The sequence below is a fragment of the Manihot esculenta genome, chromosome 11 (assembly GCF_001659605.2).
Source record: "Manihot esculenta cultivar AM560-2 chromosome 11, M.esculenta_v8, whole genome shotgun sequence".
NCBI lineage: Eukaryota > Viridiplantae > Streptophyta > Magnoliopsida > Malpighiales > Euphorbiaceae > Manihot > Manihot esculenta.
Genome location: NC_035171.2, coordinates 1,281,812 through 1,299,250, shown reverse-complemented (window position 1 = coordinate 1,299,250; position 17,439 = coordinate 1,281,812). Strand labels below are relative to the sequence as shown.

General features: G+C 41.2%; 1 protein-coding gene across 1 annotated transcript; it reads right to left on the bottom strand.

The window, feature by feature from the left end:
• Positions 1 to 13,389: 13,389 nt before the first annotated feature.
• Positions 13,390 to 15,943, bottom strand: LOC110626085 (GDSL esterase/lipase 5). The gene is made up of 5 exons (XM_021771827.2): positions 15,523 to 15,943; positions 15,263 to 15,384; positions 14,381 to 14,611; positions 14,027 to 14,282; positions 13,390 to 13,742 (listed from the first exon to the last, which is right to left on the bottom strand). Exons 1-5 carry the CDS (start codon positions 15,791 to 15,793, stop codon positions 13,501 to 13,503), a joined length of 1,122 nt encoding a protein of 373 aa, XP_021627519.1. The 5' UTR covers positions 15,794 to 15,943; the 3' UTR covers positions 13,390 to 13,500.
• Positions 15,944 to 17,439: the final 1,496 nt, after the last annotated feature.

The following is a 17,439-nucleotide window of genomic DNA, read 5'->3' as shown; positions in this document are numbered from 1 at the left end:
AAGGGCAGAGACCTCAACAAAACACGGTGGCAGAGAGACCTCATAGACAGATAGGGGGACCAATGAATGATGGCTCCAGCGGGATGATCAACATGATCATGGGAGGAACTAAGGGTCATATGAGCAGAAGGGGGAAGAATAGAAGAAGGAATGGAGAAGGGAGCAATGTTGAAATTATACAGATAGTGGACCTGTAATACCCGGCTAGAGTCCGGCATCGGAATTCTACTTTCTGGTGGAGTCCGGGATGTCGGAAGTCTCTAGAAGGGTTAGATTTATGTTTTTCTAAAATGTTTTGAGATGTTCATTAAGTTTTACGCTTACGGAAATGAGTTTTTGAGTGAAATGAACCAAGGCAGAAAAGCCAGGTTCGGCCGCCGAAGTTGAGGTTCGGCCGCCGAACATGCATGGCTTTCGGTTTCACGTTTGGCCGCCGAAGGTGGTCTGGCCAGCCACCTATAAATGGCCTCAGTCGGTTGAAGCGGTCAGAGCACCGTTTCTTTTATCTTCTGAGGTGAAACTCTGTCCTTTGTGAGTATTTCTTCATGTTTTCATTAAATCATGCAAAGATTTACTTAGTTTTCATGATTCTTTGAAGGTTTTAAGCTAAACACTCAAAGTTTTGAAGTTTGGAGAGTTTAAAGGCAAGTTGCTCCAAAACTCCACGTTAGGATCGTTCATCTTCTTGATTTCAAGAGGTAAGTGAAGATCCTGAGCTTGTTTTTATGTTTTCTGAAGGTTTTATGGGGTTGATGGAAAGAGTTGCATGAATAGGGTTATTTATGAGGTTTTGATGATTTTGTGCATAAAGCTTGTTTCTGTGTTGTTTGTGTTGTGTGTTTGGGGTTTATAGGTAGTTTTTGACCCCTTTGAGCATATACATGAGTGTATGCAAGTGGAGGAAGTATGGTGTGCAGTTGAAGTGGAGTTTGGTGCATTTGGCGAGAGGCAGGGCAAGTTTCTGCCCTGCTGATGAACTCAGGTTCGGCAGCCGAAGGTACATTCGGCAGCCGAACCCCTGAGGAGGAGAGAGGAGGTGGCTTCGGCTGCCCAAGCTTGCCCCCGAGCTTTTGGACTTTCGGCTCTGGAGGGAAGTTCGACCGCCGAAGGTGCCGCCGAAGGTTAGAGACTTTCGTCTCTAGAGTGCCTTGTGGCCTCTGAAACTTGCCCCCGAAAGAGTTCGACAGCTAAAAGTGGAGATTCGGCCGCCGAAGGTGCTTGAGTTTCGTCTCTGGAGAGGACTTTCGGCCGCCGAACCTGCCGCCGAAAGTGTTCTGTCCAGTTTTCCTTTGCATGCTTTGCATGGTTATTAGAGTGAGTTTAAGAGGATTCTTGGGGAATTTAATAGAATTGTTCATAAGCTAGTTTGGTCCCTCATATGAGTCTATCTGTATAGGTACAGACCAGAGGAACCAGAGAGAGCAGCAGTGAGTACTGCTCCAGAGTTTTCAGAGCCTGCAGAGTTAGTCAGTCCAGATAGCCAGAGGTGAGTGGAACTAAACTTAATTTTAACTGACCAATGAAATGTTTTAGCATATTTCATGCATCATGATTCTGTAATAGGTTGATTTCATTAGTATCCACGAATATGTTGCATTGCATAATACATTGTTGATGTGGGTAAATGCTGAATGATCCAATAGTCTCAGACAGGAAGTCCAAGAGCCTTTGACTACGCCCTGGCAGGTATAGAGAAGTCCAGGAGCCTTTGACTACGCCCTGGCAGGTATAGTAAAGACCAGGAGCCTTTGACTACGCCCTGGCAATGGTAAGTACAGTGGTGTTATATACACATATACATATATGACAGGAAGACCAGGTGCTCGATGCTATGCCCTGGCACAGAGTTACTGAGACTATGTGGTGACAGGTTTACTCTTAATGTGAATTGTCTGTGTTATGACGCATTCCATGAGATCATATTTTAATGAATTGATTTACTGTTCTACTCACTGGGCTATAGAGCTCATCCCACTCCCTTAACCCCAGTCTTGCAGGTTCAGTGTACAGTGTACAGGGCAAGTCAGCAGAACACAGAAAGAGAAAAGAGAAATATAATAGTGTAGAGTGGACATGTAATGTTAAAGAGATGTAATAAGTATGTTTACAGTTATAGATGTGCTTGACTTAGTAGTTTGTGTTGTAAATCTGTTGATATGTACATGATCTGTATATGTATATGTTTTACAGAATATGTGAAAAACCAGGCTTAACAGGTATGAGTTAACCCATCTAGAGCAAGCTCTAGTCAGGGGTACAGAGTACAGAGTACAGAGTACAGAGATAGTGCATGCACAGGTTAAGCCTTGGTACAGAGAAAAGAGTTTTTATTTTCACAGAAATGTATGATCATGTATGAGATTTACAGGTACACAGAGAGTATAGCAGGCTTGCTACGGGTTCTGGTGGCCTTAAGCCGACCTGAATCCTAGCGCCGATGACGGTCCATTTTGGGGTCGTTACAGATTGGTATCAGAGCCCTAGGTTCACATGATCGGACCTATAGAGATAGTGTCGGGCTTATAGAGGTTAGAAGTGGTCAAGCACAATAGGAAATCATGTCCACTAGGATAGGGTATTGAGTCCTATCTATTTCATGCCATGAGTTATGCATGTGCATTATTGATGTGTGATGTTTATATGCTAAAGTGCTATGTTATATGCTTTGTTTTCCAGAGTTAAAATGAGAGGAACTCGTCGATCAGCTCGATTGACTGGAGTCCCACCAGAGAGTGAGAGAACAGCTGCTCGTCCTCCTGCATTGCCAAGGGCAAGGTCTCAGAGATCTAGCAGGGAAGGTACGTCAATAGACCCTAGAAGGTCTGTAGACGAGAGCAGAAGAGGTACAGCGAGAGGAGAAAGATCAGAGGAAAGGAGGGAGGCTATGGAGATTGACCAGTCTAGAGATGTTAGCATGGGTATAGGCAGATTTGAGGAAGGTATGGGAGAGTCGCAGGGAGGCGCTCAGACCTCAGGTTTTGGCTATCCAGAGTATCCGATGGAAGGTATGTCGGAGTACTCTAGTTTTGTCCCATATCTTCCTTACATGCCATATATGCCTTATCCTCATTATTACCCACCATATCCTATGTATCCATCTTCCCCTACCCATCCAAGTGCAGCACACCCAGAGCCAAATGAACCAGTACCACCACCAGAACCAGTAGTCCCTGTTGTTGACAGACATCAACCTAGCTCATCTGGAGGTAAAGTACAAATGACGGAGTACTTGAAATTGGATGCTCCTAAATACAACACGGGAGATGATCCATTTGAATACCTCAGATCAGTTAGGATGATAACCAGTGAATTGGGAGCTGATGATAGTAGGGCCATTGAGATGGCAGGTTTCACATTAAAATGCAAGAAAGCTAGAGAATGGTTCAAGAATTATGTGGAGCCCAGAATAGATAGCATGTCATGGGGAGAGTTCGCCAATGAATTTGCAGGGTGGGCTTTTCCTGACAGTTCTCGGGAAATGAAAGTAATAGAGTTTGAACAGTTACGACAGACAGATGAGATGAGTGTTGATGAATTCACAGATAAGTTCCTGGATTTGCTTCAGTATGTGGGTCAAGCCTATGATACTGATCAGAAGAAGGCAAGGAGATATACTATGAGATTGCATCCCAGGTATTCTTCCTTGATTCTTCCAGCAGAAAAGGAGAGTTTCCACACGATAGTGGACGCAGCCAGGAAAATGGAAGCGAGTGCCAATATTCAGAAACAGTCAAAGGCACAGGCTTCGGGTTCTAAGGCCCCCAGTTCAGCAGCCGCAGGCAGCAAGAGATGGGATAGAGCGAAAGGAACAAAGAGTAAGTTCTGGAGTAAAGTCAAGTCAGGTCTGGGAATAGGTAGTGGCTCAAGCTCTGGCACAGCTCCAGTCTGCAGAAGATGCGGAAAACCACATGGCGGAGTTTGTCGGTTGGGATCTACAGCTTATTTTAGATGTGGACAGGAAGGGCATATTGCTCGGGATTGTCCTCAGGTGACTTTTGCACCATCCCAGCAGATGAGTTCAGGCAGTGTGGTACAGCCAGTTGTTCAGCCAGCAGCGCCAGTCATGCCTCAGAGTAGTGGCAGAGGTAGAGGGAGAGGGGCAGCCTCTACTTCAGCAGCAGGTTCCCGAGGTGGAAATCCGGTAGCCCCAGCACGGATTTTTACTGTGACACAAGAAGAGGCTAACACGTCGAACACAGTGGTGTCAGGTAATCTCATCATTGGGTGTTCAGATGTGTATGCGTTGATGGACCCCGGTGCTTCTCATTCCTTTATTGCTTCGAGAGCCATAGAGAGATTGGGTTTGATCAGTTCTGAGTTAGAGTATCCTCTCTGGGTCAGTGGACCTAAATGTGACCCATCAGTGGCAGTGTCAGTCTGTCGTTTCAGTCCAGTATTTACAGAGGGTAGATACCTTCCAGCTGACCTTGTGGTTCTAGATTTGACGGATTTTGATGTCATTCTAGGGATGGATTGGTTATCTACATATAGTGCTACTTTGGACTGTAGAGAGAAGCTAGTGAGTCTCAGAGACCAGGATGGGTCAGAGTGTGTCTTCAGAGGAGACAAGAGAGGTACACCCAGAGGTATGATTTCAGCCCTTTAGGCTCGTCGTTTGCTTAGGAGGGGTTGTCAGGGGTTTCTAGCTCATGTGAGAGAGCTAGACAGTCAGGTTAGGGAACCAGCCGCAGTACCAGTCGTCCGAGAGTTCCTCGATGTGTTCCCAGACGATTTGCCAGGACTACCACCTGATAGGGAGATAGGGTTTGAAATTGAATTGCTGCCAGGTACCAGACCTATCTCTATTCCTCCCTACAGGATGGCACCAGCAGAGTTAAAAGAGTTGAAAGAACAGTTGCAGGATTTGGTAGATAAGGGTTTCATCCGCCCTAGTACCTCACCTTGGGGTGCTCCAGTGCTCTTTGTTAAAAAGAAGGATGGATCCCTCAGACTTTGTATTGACTACAGACAGTTGAACAAGGTCACTACCAAGAATAGGTATCCTCTACCTAGGATTGATGATCTATTTGACCAGCTAGCTGGAGTAGGTTGTTTCTCGAAAATAGATCTAAGATCCGAGTATCATCAGTTGAGAGTTAGAGAGGCAGATGTGCCGAAAACAGCTTTCAGGACCAGATATGGGCATTATGAGTTCTTAGTGATGCCGTTCGGGTTGACTAACGCCCCTGCAGCATTCATGGATCTCATGAATAGAGTTTTCAGTGAGTTTCTGGATCACTTTGTCATTGTTTTCATCGATGATATTTTAGTGTATTCCAGAGATGCAGAGGAGCATGCCCAGCATCTGAGGATAATTCTGCAGACACTGAGAGAGCATGGATTGTATGCCAAGTTCTCGAAGTGTGAGTTTTGGTTGCGGAGCATTTCCTTCTTGGGACATGTGGTATCAGCAGAGGGTATTGAGGTAGACCCCAAGAAGATAGAGGTTGTAGCTAACTGGCCCAGACCCACTACAGTGACTGAGATTAAAAGCTTTCTGGGACTGGCAGGTTACTACAGGAGGTTCGTTCAGGACTTCTCAAAGATAGCGGCTCCTATGACCAAACTGACTCAGAAGAACCAGAAGTTTGTCTGGTCAGACCAATGTGAAGAGAGTTTTGAGGAGCTCAAGCGGAGATTGACAACAGCACCAGTGTTAGCTCTGCCTGTTAGTAATGAGAATTTCACAGTGTTCTGTGATGCATCTCGAGTGGGATTGGGCTGTGTTTTGATGTAGAGTGATAGGGTGATAGCTTATGCTTCTAGATAGTTGAAGAAGCACGAGTTGAATTACCCTACCCATGACCTAGAGATGGCAGCAGTTATCTTTGCACTTAAGATGTAGCGGCATTACCTCTATGGGGTTAAATGCGAGATCTTCACTGATCACAAGAGTTTACAGTACATCTTGAGTCAGAGAGAGCTGAATTTGAGGCAGAGAAGATGGGTAGAATTGCTCAGTGATTATGATTGTAAGATCCAGTATCATCCGGGTAAGGCGAATGTTGTGGCAGACGCCCTAAGCCGGAAGTCACTAGGCAGTTTATCCCATATAGCAGTAGAACGGAGACCAGTCGTGATGGAGCTTTACAAGCTCTTAGAAGAGGGGTTACAGCTAGAGTTATCTGGTACAGGTGCGTTGATAGCACAGATGAGAGTGACACCTGTGTTTCTGGAGCAGATAGCTCAGAGACAGCACGAGGACCCAGAGTTGATGAAAATTGCCAGGACTGTTCAGTCAGGCAACAGTGTAGAATTCTGATTTGACAGCAAAGGGATCCTCCGTTATGGGAGTCGACTTTGTGTACCAGATCGTGGCAGTGTGAAGGAAGACATTATGAGGGAAGCTCATAATGCAAAGTATAGTGTTCACCCAGGAGCCATCAAGATGTACCAGGATCTGAAAAGAGTTTATTGGTGGCCAGCCATGAAGAAAGAAGTGGCGCAGTTTGTGACAGCTTGTGAGGTTTGCCAGAGGGTGAAACTAGAGCATCAAAAACCAGCTGGAATGCTTAACCCATTACCGATTCCAAAGTGGAAATGGGAGAACATAGCTATGGATTTTATAGTGGGTTTACCAGCAACGTCCAACAGGATAGATTCTATATGGGTGATTGTGGACAGACTCACGAAATCTGCTCATTTTCTTCCAGTTCGGAGTAACTATTCTGTGGATAAGTTGGCACAGGTCTATCTGGATGAGATAGTGAGATTACATGGAGTTCCAGTGTCTATAGTTTCAAACAGAGGACCTCAGTTTACCTCCAGATTTTGGCGAAGTCTGCAGAGTGCGATGGGCACGAGATTAGAGTTTAGCACTGCTTTCCACCCACAGACTGATGGACAGTCAGAGAGGACCATCCAGACCATAGAGGATATGCTTCGACTGTGTGTGTTAGACTTTGGCGGTTCTTGGAGGCAGCATCTACCTTTGGTGGAGTTTGCCTACAATAACAGCCATCATGCTAGCATCGGGATGGCTCCGTATGAAGCTTTGTATGGGAGGAAGTGATCCCCTGTTTGCTGGGAAGAGATAGGAGAGAAGGCACTTGCAGGGCCAGAGTTAGTAGAGATTACCAGTAGAGTGGTGCCCATAATCAAAGAGAGAATCAGGACAGCTCAGAGTAGACAGAAAAGTTATGCAGACGTTCGCAGGAAACAGTTAGAGTTTCAGGAAGGTAGTATGGTATTGCTGAAAGTGTCTCCAATGAAAGGAGTACTTCGTTTTGAGAAGAAAGGTAAATTAGCTCCACGGTACATTGGACCCTTTGAGATTTTGCAGAGGATCGGAAATGTGTCGTATAAACTGGATTTACCTACTTCTATGGAGAGAATTCACCCGGTATTTCATGTTTCTATGCTCCAGCAGTTTGTGTCAGATCCAAATCAGGTTCTGAGTGAGCCTGAGGTGGAGATTCTTACAGATCTCACCTATATAGAGCAGCCAGTGCGGATTCTGGACACGCAGATCAGACAGCTAAGGAACAAGGAGATTCCGATGGTGAAAGTGCTGTGGAACCACCATAATCTAGAAGAGTGTACTTGGGAGACGCGAGAGTCGATGCTTCAGCAGTATCCATATCTGTTTTGAGGTTAATTTCCTCCTTTTTTGTGTTTATTTGTTTGTTTTAGAACCATTCGAGGACGAATGTTCTTAAGGGGGGGAGAATGTAATACCCGGCTAGAGTCCGGCATCGGAATTCTACTTTCTGGTGGAGTCCGGGATGTCGGAAGTCTCTAGAAGGGTTAGATTTATGTTTTTCTAAAATGTTTTGAGATGTTCATTAAGTTTTACGCTTACGGAAATGAGTTTTTGAGTGAAATGAACCAAGACAGAAAAGCCAGGTTCGGCCGCCGAAGTTGAGGTTCGGCCGCCGAACATGCATGGCTTTCGGTTTCACGTTTAGCCGCCGAAGGTGGTCTGGCCAGCCACCTATAAATGGCCCTCAGTCGGTTGAAGCGGTTAGAGCACCGTTTCTTTTATCTTCTGAGGTGAAACTCTGTCCTTTGTGAGTATTTCTTCATGTTTTCATTAAATCATGCAAAGATTTACTTAATTTTCATGATTCTTTGAAGGTTTTAAGCTAAACACTCAAAGTTTTGAAGTTTGGAGAGTTTAAAGGCAAATTGCTCCAAAACTCCACGTTAGGATCGTTCATCTTCTTGATTTCAAGAGGTAAGTGAAGATCCTGAGCTTGTTTGTATGTTTTCTGAAGGTTTTATGGGGTTGATGGAAAGAGTTGCATGAATAGGGTTATTTATGAGGTTTTGATGATTTTGTGCATAAAGCTTGTTTCTGTGTTGTTTGTGTTGTGTGTTTGGGATTTATAGGTAGTTTTTGACCCCTTTGAGCATATACATGAGTGTATGCAAGTGGAGGAAGTATGGTGTGCAGTTGAAGTGGAGTTTGGTGCATTTGGCGAGAGGCAGGACAAGTTTCTGCCCTGCTGATGAACTCAGGTTCGGCAGCCGAAGGTACATTCGGCCGCCGAACCCCTGAGGAGGAGAGAGGAGGTGGCTTCGGCTGCCCAAGCTTGCCCCCGAGCTTTTGGACTTTCGGCTCTGGAGGGAAGTTCGACCGCCGAAGGTGCCGCCGAAGGTTAGAGACTTTCGTCTCTGGAGTGCCTTGTGGCCTCCAAAACTTGCCCCCGAAAGCGTTCGGCAGCCGAAAGTGGAGATTCGGCCGCCGAAGGTGCTTGAGTTTCGTCTCTGGAGAGGACTTTCGGCCGCCGAACCTGCCGTCGAAAGTGTTCTGTCCAGTTTTCCTTTGCATGCTTTGCATGGTTATTAGAGTGAGTTTAAGAGGATTCTTGGGGAATTTAATAGAATTGTTCATAAGCTAGTTTGGTCCCTCATATGAGTCTATCTATATAGGTACAGACCAGAGGAACCAGAGAGAGCAGCAGTGAGTACTGCTCCAGAGTTTTCAGAGCCTGCAGAGTTAGTCAGTCCAGATAGCCAGAGGTGAGTGGAACTAAACTTAATTTTAACTGACCAATGAAATGTTTTAGCATATTTCATGCATCATGATTCTGTAATAAGTTGATTTCATTAGTATCCACGAATATGTTGCATTGCATAATACATTGTTGATGTGGGTAAATGCTGAATGATCCAATAGTCTCAGACAGGAAGTCCAGGAGCCTTTGACTACGCCCTGGCAGGTATAGAGAAGTCCAGGAGCCTTTGACTACGCCCTGGCAGGTATAGTAAAGACCAGGAGCCTTTGACTACGCCCTGGCAATGGTAAGTACAGTGGTGTTATATACACATATACATATATGACAGGAAGACCAGGTGCTCGATGCTACGCCCTGGCACAGAGTTACTGAGACTATGTGGTGACAGGTTTACTCTTGATGTGAATTGTCTGTGTTATGACGCATTCCATGAGATCATATTTTAATGAATTGATTTATTGTTCTACTCACTGGGCTATAGAGCTCATCCCACTCCCTTAACCCCAGTCTTGCAGGTTCAGTGTACAGTGTACAGGGCAAGTCAGCAGAACACAGAAAGAGAAAAGAGAAATGTAATAGTGTAGAGTGGACATGTAATGTTAAAGAGATGTAATAAGTATGTTTACAGTTATAGATGTGCTTAACTTAGTAGTTTGTGTTGTAAATCTGTTGATATGTACATGATCTGTATATGTATATGTTTTACAGAATATGTGAAAAACCAAGCTTAACATGTATGAGTTAACCCATCTAGAGCAAGCTCTAGTCAGGGGTACAGAGTACAGAGTACAGAGTACAGAGATAGTGCATGCACAGGTTAAGCCTTGGTACAGAGAAAAGAGTTTTTATTTTCACAGAAATGTATGATCATGTATGAGATTTACAGGTACACAGAGAGCATAGCAGGCTTGCTACGGGTTCTGGCGGCCTTAAGCCGACCTGAATCCTAGTGCCGGTGACGGTCCATTTTGGGGTCGTTACAGGACCACTCCCTAGTGACCATCTCCTTCTCTCTGGAAGACGCCCATGAAGTCAAATGCCTCATGATGATGCCCTAATCATAGAGGCTATCATTCACAATTTTCGTGTTCGCAAAGTCCTAGTGGACGATAGGAGCAAGGTAAATCTACTAGTTTACCGGGTCTTCCAACAGATGAATATACCAGAGGAACAACTGGTTAGAGATGGCAAAGGAGGGTAAAGTAAAAGTAGCCCTCACTCTGGGAGAACCACCCCTATTTCGCACTCACTATGTAGTATTCCTCGTGGTAAAATTGCCATTGAATTATAATGCCATTTTGGAAAGGTCAATACTGTACAATTTCGAGGCAGTGACCAGCATCTGATACCTGACCATGAAGTTCCCAACAGAATCAGGGGTGGGCATAGTGCGAGGAAGACAAGAGGAAGTCCGAGTTGTATATCTAGCTACAATAGTTTGCCCACGAGCCTCACCAGTAGCGATGATGTTCTCATCTTGACGCTCCTCAGTGATGCACTGCTCCACTGAGCTCTGGAAAAACCGGTTCTGAGCATCAATATCAAGGAAAACCCCAAAGGCCTACCATAAAGAAAGAAAAATGAAACTAGAAAAAACCAAAAGAGCTTAAAATACCCTAAAAGAAAAATAAAACTAGTTAGCATGAGGAGCATCTCCCTCAAGCTATCTCTGAGGTCGTCCACAGAACGAGTATTGAATGTCGCTTGTTGTTTGGTGGAGCAGGCAAGGTGGCTGACCCAAGGCATCCGAAGTTCCCATAAACATCTTAATGCAGAGCTCCTTGGCAGCTGAATCTGGCATAGATTCTGGAGTCACTTCAGCAGCATTCAAGAGCTTGTTGTCAGGAGCTAAGAACAACTGCTCTACCACCTTCTTTCCTTTATCAGTGGAGGGAGGAGAGGTTGTCTTTGTAGGCTCCGCAACACGAGCTTGCTTGGCAACCCTGCCTTCTATAGCAGGCTCTGAGGTTTGAGCTCGCTTGCTGGCCGCTTCTCCAATCACAATGGCCCCCACAGCTTAGGTAGGTGGGACGTCCAAAGGGGCAACTCCAGTGCCCTCCTCTGAAATGCTCTCGGCAGATTCGCCAATAGCAATGGGCTTTTTGGAAGCTTGTTTTGGAGTAGCCGGAGGCTTGACTGAAGTCGACATTTTAGTGGGAATGGACGTCCTCGAGGTGGTAGATTACCAGTGCCAAAGTAAGGGCAGAGACAGTCGAATGACCCACTGCTGCTGGATCCATCGCCTGAAAAACTTTCCGAGTCATATCAACCACTAATTTATTAGCCTTAAAGGCTACCAGGATCGCCTTCATGTTCTCTCTGGCCAAAGAGAAGTTCTTCGGAAGCTTGACATTCTCCATAGGAACAGAAAAAGCTGAAAAAAGAGATAACAACTCAGTTAGAACTCAGAATAACAAAAGAGAAATGCAACAAGGAAGAAAAATGAAAAAAAATAATAATAATACCAGCTTCCTGACAGTCTTGAAGGTTGGACATGAATATGCACTTCTCGACGTCATATTTCTTCCTCACAAAGGTCAATCGGAGAAGGCAGACCTGATCTAATAGGATCGACGTAGGAAAATCATTGTAGCCCTGAGGGACCTCTCCTAAAAGAGATCAACATCTCAGTTGATTCCTGAGCTTCCTTTCAGCTCGACAACCAAGAAGGCCTCAGCCCAACCCTTTATCGAGTCCTTGTACCAGGCGAAGATGGATAACCTTGCCCGGAGACTGAAGTAATAGAATCCATAGGTAGACCGAATGAGGCAGAAGAAGGTGGAGAATAAAGCAATAGAAGGGGCAAAACCCCAACACAGACAAATTGACTCGAAACAACACATGAACATAATGAAGTTGGGAGATAGTATACGGGGAGTCACCCTAAAGTGACAAAAAAACCTTAATAAAGAAAGGGGTAAAAGGGAACGTCAGCCTGAAATCATGCTGTTTCACAAAGAAAACTAAACTACGTCTTTGTCGAGCATCTATCAAGCCCGCCGGAGGAGGATTGGGAAGAACAATCATCTCGATACGAAGGAGAGCCCTAATCCTATGGTGATGTTGGTGTACTCGCGAAAGAAGAAATTGAAAAGAGAAGAAGGGATGATAGAAGACACTAAGCCAACGACATCAGGAATTCTAATGGAAGCCATGAAAAAAGTGAGACGTACCTCAAATTTAGAAAGTAAGGATTAAAGAGAAGAAAGAAGACGAGTTAGCAAAAGCAGCACAAGAAGAAGAATTGAGAGTGAAGTAAAAAATGTGAATTTGAAATGGGTAAAGGTGGAGATAAGATACTTTGGCAAAAGCATTTCTAGAGCCGCACGGTCATAATCGGGGTTTCGAGATTTACTTTCTCATTAATCATGTAATAATTAATAAGTAGGTAAAGGGGCACTTGACAACCATTGGGCTCTCATACCCGGGCGCGGTCGAACCCAAATTGAAAGACCAAGCCATAGCCCATCCAAATCCAATGTATAGGCCGGGCTACTAGTATGCAGCCCAGGTTTGATTCGGGCAGGCTGGACTCAACAAGGAACAAGCCCATGAGAAAAAGGTCAATCTCACTAGAGGTGATGGATATGCGAAGCAACTAACCTCCGAGCGTTCAGATTGTATCTGCGCGATGCTGAAGGGTATTAAATGACCGTCTGACGATAGAAAAGACGGACAATATATCCATACGTACGGCCCCGCACAGAAATAATAGACTATAAGGATATAGAAATACGGTTACACGTTAAAAAAAAAAAAAGATAAAGATAAAAGGGAGGAGAGGGAGTAAATAAAACTAAGTTCATACTCATATAACCTAATCTTACTCTCTATTGGATTTATGATGAAACCTAATCCTATTCTCTATTGGATTTCAACTTATCAGAAGTAAAATTAAAAACATGACCTCTTTAAGTGACGCAAGTGTATGGCATCATAATAGAACATTTTAAAATAAATAAATACTATAAGAAGTTGACCTTTGAATTATTTCACTAATTGGTTTAGTTTTCTGATTATGATAAACGACAATATTTTTAAATCAAGTTGTCATTGATTTATTTTCAGAAATCATTATCTTCACTGATAAAATAAACTAAATAATTTAGACTTCTATCTTAACCACCTAATTAAATACACGATACAAAAATATTATATTTTATAAACATTTAAACCATTCGATAACTATAACATCCCATAGAAAAGTGTTTTCTTGTTCAAGTTATCATAACTAAGTTCTTATGGTAGGGCTAATTTATACTAAATTAATATCAATTAAATGGAAATATTTCAATATACTATATCAATAATTATACATTAAAAAATTCCTTTCCGATCTTTCAGATTATATCCTTAAAAGACAAAAATGGATTATATTAAATCCCATAAATAATTTGTTTACGCGAAACAGTGCCAATCGAAAACTTGAAAAAGAAGTGTTTATTCCATAGAGATAGAAAAGAATAGAAGCAAAAAAATAATATCAAATATTGTTTACTTAAATTTTACAAAAGTAGAAGATGTAGGAGATAAATTTTATTCAATTTTGGAAAAGTTGCTTGAGATTGTAAGGCCCAACAGCAAGAGAATTTCCATTTCCACCCCACATTTCATCTGCCAATTGTTTGTAAGCCATTTCTGTGAGATGAAAAGAGTCCCAAAACAGATATTCATTTGGGTTTTTACATAACTCAAACTCTTTCACTGCTCTCTTTCCTCCACAGCTGTAAACCCCTCTAAACTTCCCTGTTCCACAGCATGCTGCCTTCCCTTGCTTCAAACCTTCATCACCCAATTTTCCCAATTCAGTAACAATTCCAATTTTACAAACATAAGGTACTAAAAATTTAAGCTGAGATATAGAATTTTTCTCCCCCAAGAATTACCACTATGGCTTGTCCCATGAGAATTTTGAGCAAATTTGAGACTTGTTAATTTTGAGCCATTCTTATCTTAATCAGATCTATTTGAATTTATGATATAAATACATGAGATTTTTCGTTAATTTTTATATGATTTTTCGTTAATTTTTATATTTTGGATGAGTAGTTATTTGCAGTACGTACCATATTTGGAAGGATGCTTCATTCTTTGATGAAGACTGGTTTTGAAGTCATAGATTGAATATCTGAAACCCTTTAATTGTTTCTCCAATCCAAAGAGGAGCTTGGAGAGAGCTTTATTATGTAAAGTTGCTAGAAGTGAAGCTTCCTCCAAGCATTTACCATTATTTTCTGGTTTAATTATTCTCATAGCAGGAAGACAGCCTAATTCTGGCAGATTGATGAATGCAAATTTCCTGCCTCCTAGCTCATAAACATCCTGCCAAGTAACAAATAATCAGCCCATTTGGGTCACTTTTTTAAACACCCATTTGCTAGTAATGATTGTAGGCAAAGATTAATAATTGAAAAACTTACTTTAAGAACTGCAGTCAAATTGCCAATGACCATCCCAACAAATCTGGAGTTGGAGTAAGAGTTTAAGACAGTGGAATTGGTCAAGAAAGGGCTCATGTAATCATTACTACCGATGCTAAACAAGTGAACAGCTTTTGATATTGTCATCTTAGCTTCATTATTGCCTAATTTGTCTCTTAACCATTTCTCCACCTTCTTGTAGTAGCTCAACTGTGTTTTTAGATCAATCACCTAAAAGAAATAAGAAAACAAAACCATGACATGGACGTTTGTGTCGTTTTTTTACCCCTTTTTTCACTTTTGAATTGTCCCAAATATGAACAAATTTATGTCTGATTGAAATGTGAAGAAAGAAGTAGGAGGATGTCATCAAGTTTTTTTCTTTTTTCTTTCCTGGGGTCCTTCCCTATTGATTTTGACAAATCAAGCTTGCTAATCAATGACCAAAAGAACTAGTGGACCCAAAACGTTAGGTACATCCGGCCAATAAAAAGAAAACCTGTCTCAACTTAAGCTTACATCACCCACAAGCTTTTGGGTCAATAGTCTCTACAGGTTTCTAACATTTAAATATATTCACCATTAAAGCCTTGATCTCTGATCTTTAACCTTTTCCCTTTTGTTCTTTTAACAAGCAAAAACATTTGAAAAGCATAACATCTATGGATTATAGAAACCAATGGAAGGAAAAAAAAAAAAAGATTAAAAGGAAAAGGTTGTTCATCCAGACAATAAGTTGATTGTACTAAAAGTAGCATGAGTGGAAAGATTTTCCTAACTAACATGTAAAGAACAGTATATTTTTTCCAAGAAAAAAACAAAAAAGAAAAGAAGAAATTTATGTACTGATGAAGATAATTTTCATTGCAACAGTAGACTTACATCCCCTTGAAAAGTTTCAACCAAAGCACCTGCTCCTCCTGATGCAAAATTCACTCCAAATCTATATTGATCAATGCCAGGTTGCAGAAAAGGTAGGATTAATGGAAGATTTGCATACTCAGCTATAAGGGAAAAGAAAATAATAATAAATCCAATATTAGACAAGAAGATAATGATAATATATATATATAACGAGGAATTGAAGCAGAGGCAGAATATATATCTTGTTGGTTGAGCAAAATGAGATTTACATAACTCACCAATAAAGTCTACCATCAAACGACCATCGGAGAAACGGCCGGTGGGGAAGTTGAAGTGAGTCTCCCCATAAGGCCAGAAATTGGCTTGGTCAAGAGTTGTGGTGTTGATATAGTTGTTGTTTCCGGCGTCTAGAAATGAGTCACCAAAGATGAAGAAATGAACATGTTTCTTTGGGTGCTCGTCGGATTTTGCTTCTGAAGTTGCTGAAATGAGAACTAGCTGAAGATGGAAGACAACGAAGAAGAGAGAGCTTAGCCTTGGCCTTGCCATGGCTGGCTTTCTGGTTGCATTAGTCACAGAAATCTTCTATTGCATATATATACATATATGTATAAAGTAAATCTGTCATTATTTGATTTTTGCGAGAGAAATCATGCAATTCAAAGCTTTTTTCTTTGGACCGAAACAAGGTATTCAGACTTAAATTTTAAAAATTAAAAGTGGTCAATTCTTGTGAAGTTTGACATAATCACATAAAGAAAATACATTATTTGTATTATTCCATGCCATGTGATCTAATGTAAAAAAAAATTAAAAAAAAAGAACTTTCAGAAGTCACATCACCTCTAAAAATATCAACATTTTGCATAAAATTCACCATATATATTGCATAGATTTGAATGGAGAACTTGTCATCGTATATAAATTCAAAATTCAATTTTTAAAAAAAAAATTTCTGAGGGCATTTTTATATATGTTTATTTTATGATCCATAAAACATTACTTTACTCAAAATGTTTAATCCTCCTCACAATAATTCTTTAAGAATAAATCTAGCTAATTTTTTTTTTCTTTTTAAAGGCACTTAACCTTATTATTATAATAAACTTTTATCGATAATTAAATAAAAAAATTGATAAATAATAATATTATTGTAATTTTTTTTCTTCTTTTTTTTCATCTTTTAACTGAAAATTTACAAAAAACAACAGAGGAAGACAGTACATCAGACCAGAAACATCAACCAACAGGCAACAGCAACTGAAAATTTAATGTCTATGTTTCAGGTGTACAGCTACAAATTTAAACGGCCATTTTCTTTTCTTTTCTGCCATTTTTTTTTTCTTTTTTTTTTTGGGAGGGGGAAGTTCTTATTGTGAATCATTGATTTTCTTGAATAATATCTGCAGGTTTGGAGTCCACCTCAAATGAAAATAAAATAATTGATTTGATTCAATATTTGAAAGCTGTGCTTATTGACCACATTGAGATATAATTATATAATAAGGTATGCTTTTTAATTTAATTATGGAAGTGCAGCACGAGTTCTTCACATCTCATATATAAAATTAAATTAGAAAAATATTATATCATAATGAAATAATATAGCATATTTTTACGGTTAGAAGTCTATTCAGAGTCCTTGTTTTTATTCTTGTATCATCATAACTATGTGGAATTACCTTAATTCTTTGAAACAAAGTTAACAAGATTTATCCATATTGAGATTTTATAAGTATCTTTGATACCAAGTTTACAAAAATCTTCACACTATTTAAACATTATTTTAAAAAAAAAAAAAAATTAAATCTGCTTCTGGGGCCCTTTACCTTCCTCTAGGCTGAGATAGCAGCCAGCAACCTTTGCTTGTCTCACTTCCATTCCATGTGATATTGTTGGAAGACTGTTTCTTGGTCCTTGCTTCATGTTGGCTATTTGAGTTTTGAGATTGGACAAGTTTATGTCTTCTCTGGCTTTTGCTTCTTGTCCTCTTCTCCTCGTTCATACCCTTCCCTCTTACTCAAACTAGACTACAACATTCCACTCTTTCTTTTTCCAATTCTTCGATCATTATGACATCATCCCCTCTTCGTTGAGAGGTGAAAAACGTCTTTTCACTTCCATTAACAGTTGCTGGGCTTGTATGGGCCAAATGTTGATGAATTCAATATGATGGGCCTTGAACGCTGAGAAGC

Coding starts and splice junctions, on each gene's coding strand:
- LOC110626085 (XM_021771827.2), bottom strand. CDS start 15,793: ATGGCAAGGCCAAGGCTAAGCTCTCTCTTCTTCGTTGTCTTCCATCTT. Junction 14,612..15,262: donor TTGAAACTTTTCAAGGGGAT/GTAAGTCTACTG, acceptor TATTTCTTTTAG/GTGATTGATCTAAAAACACA. Junction 13,743..14,026: donor GAAGCATCCTTCCAAATATG/GTACGTACTGCA, acceptor TGGGTGATGAAG/GTTTGAAGCAAGGGAAGGCA.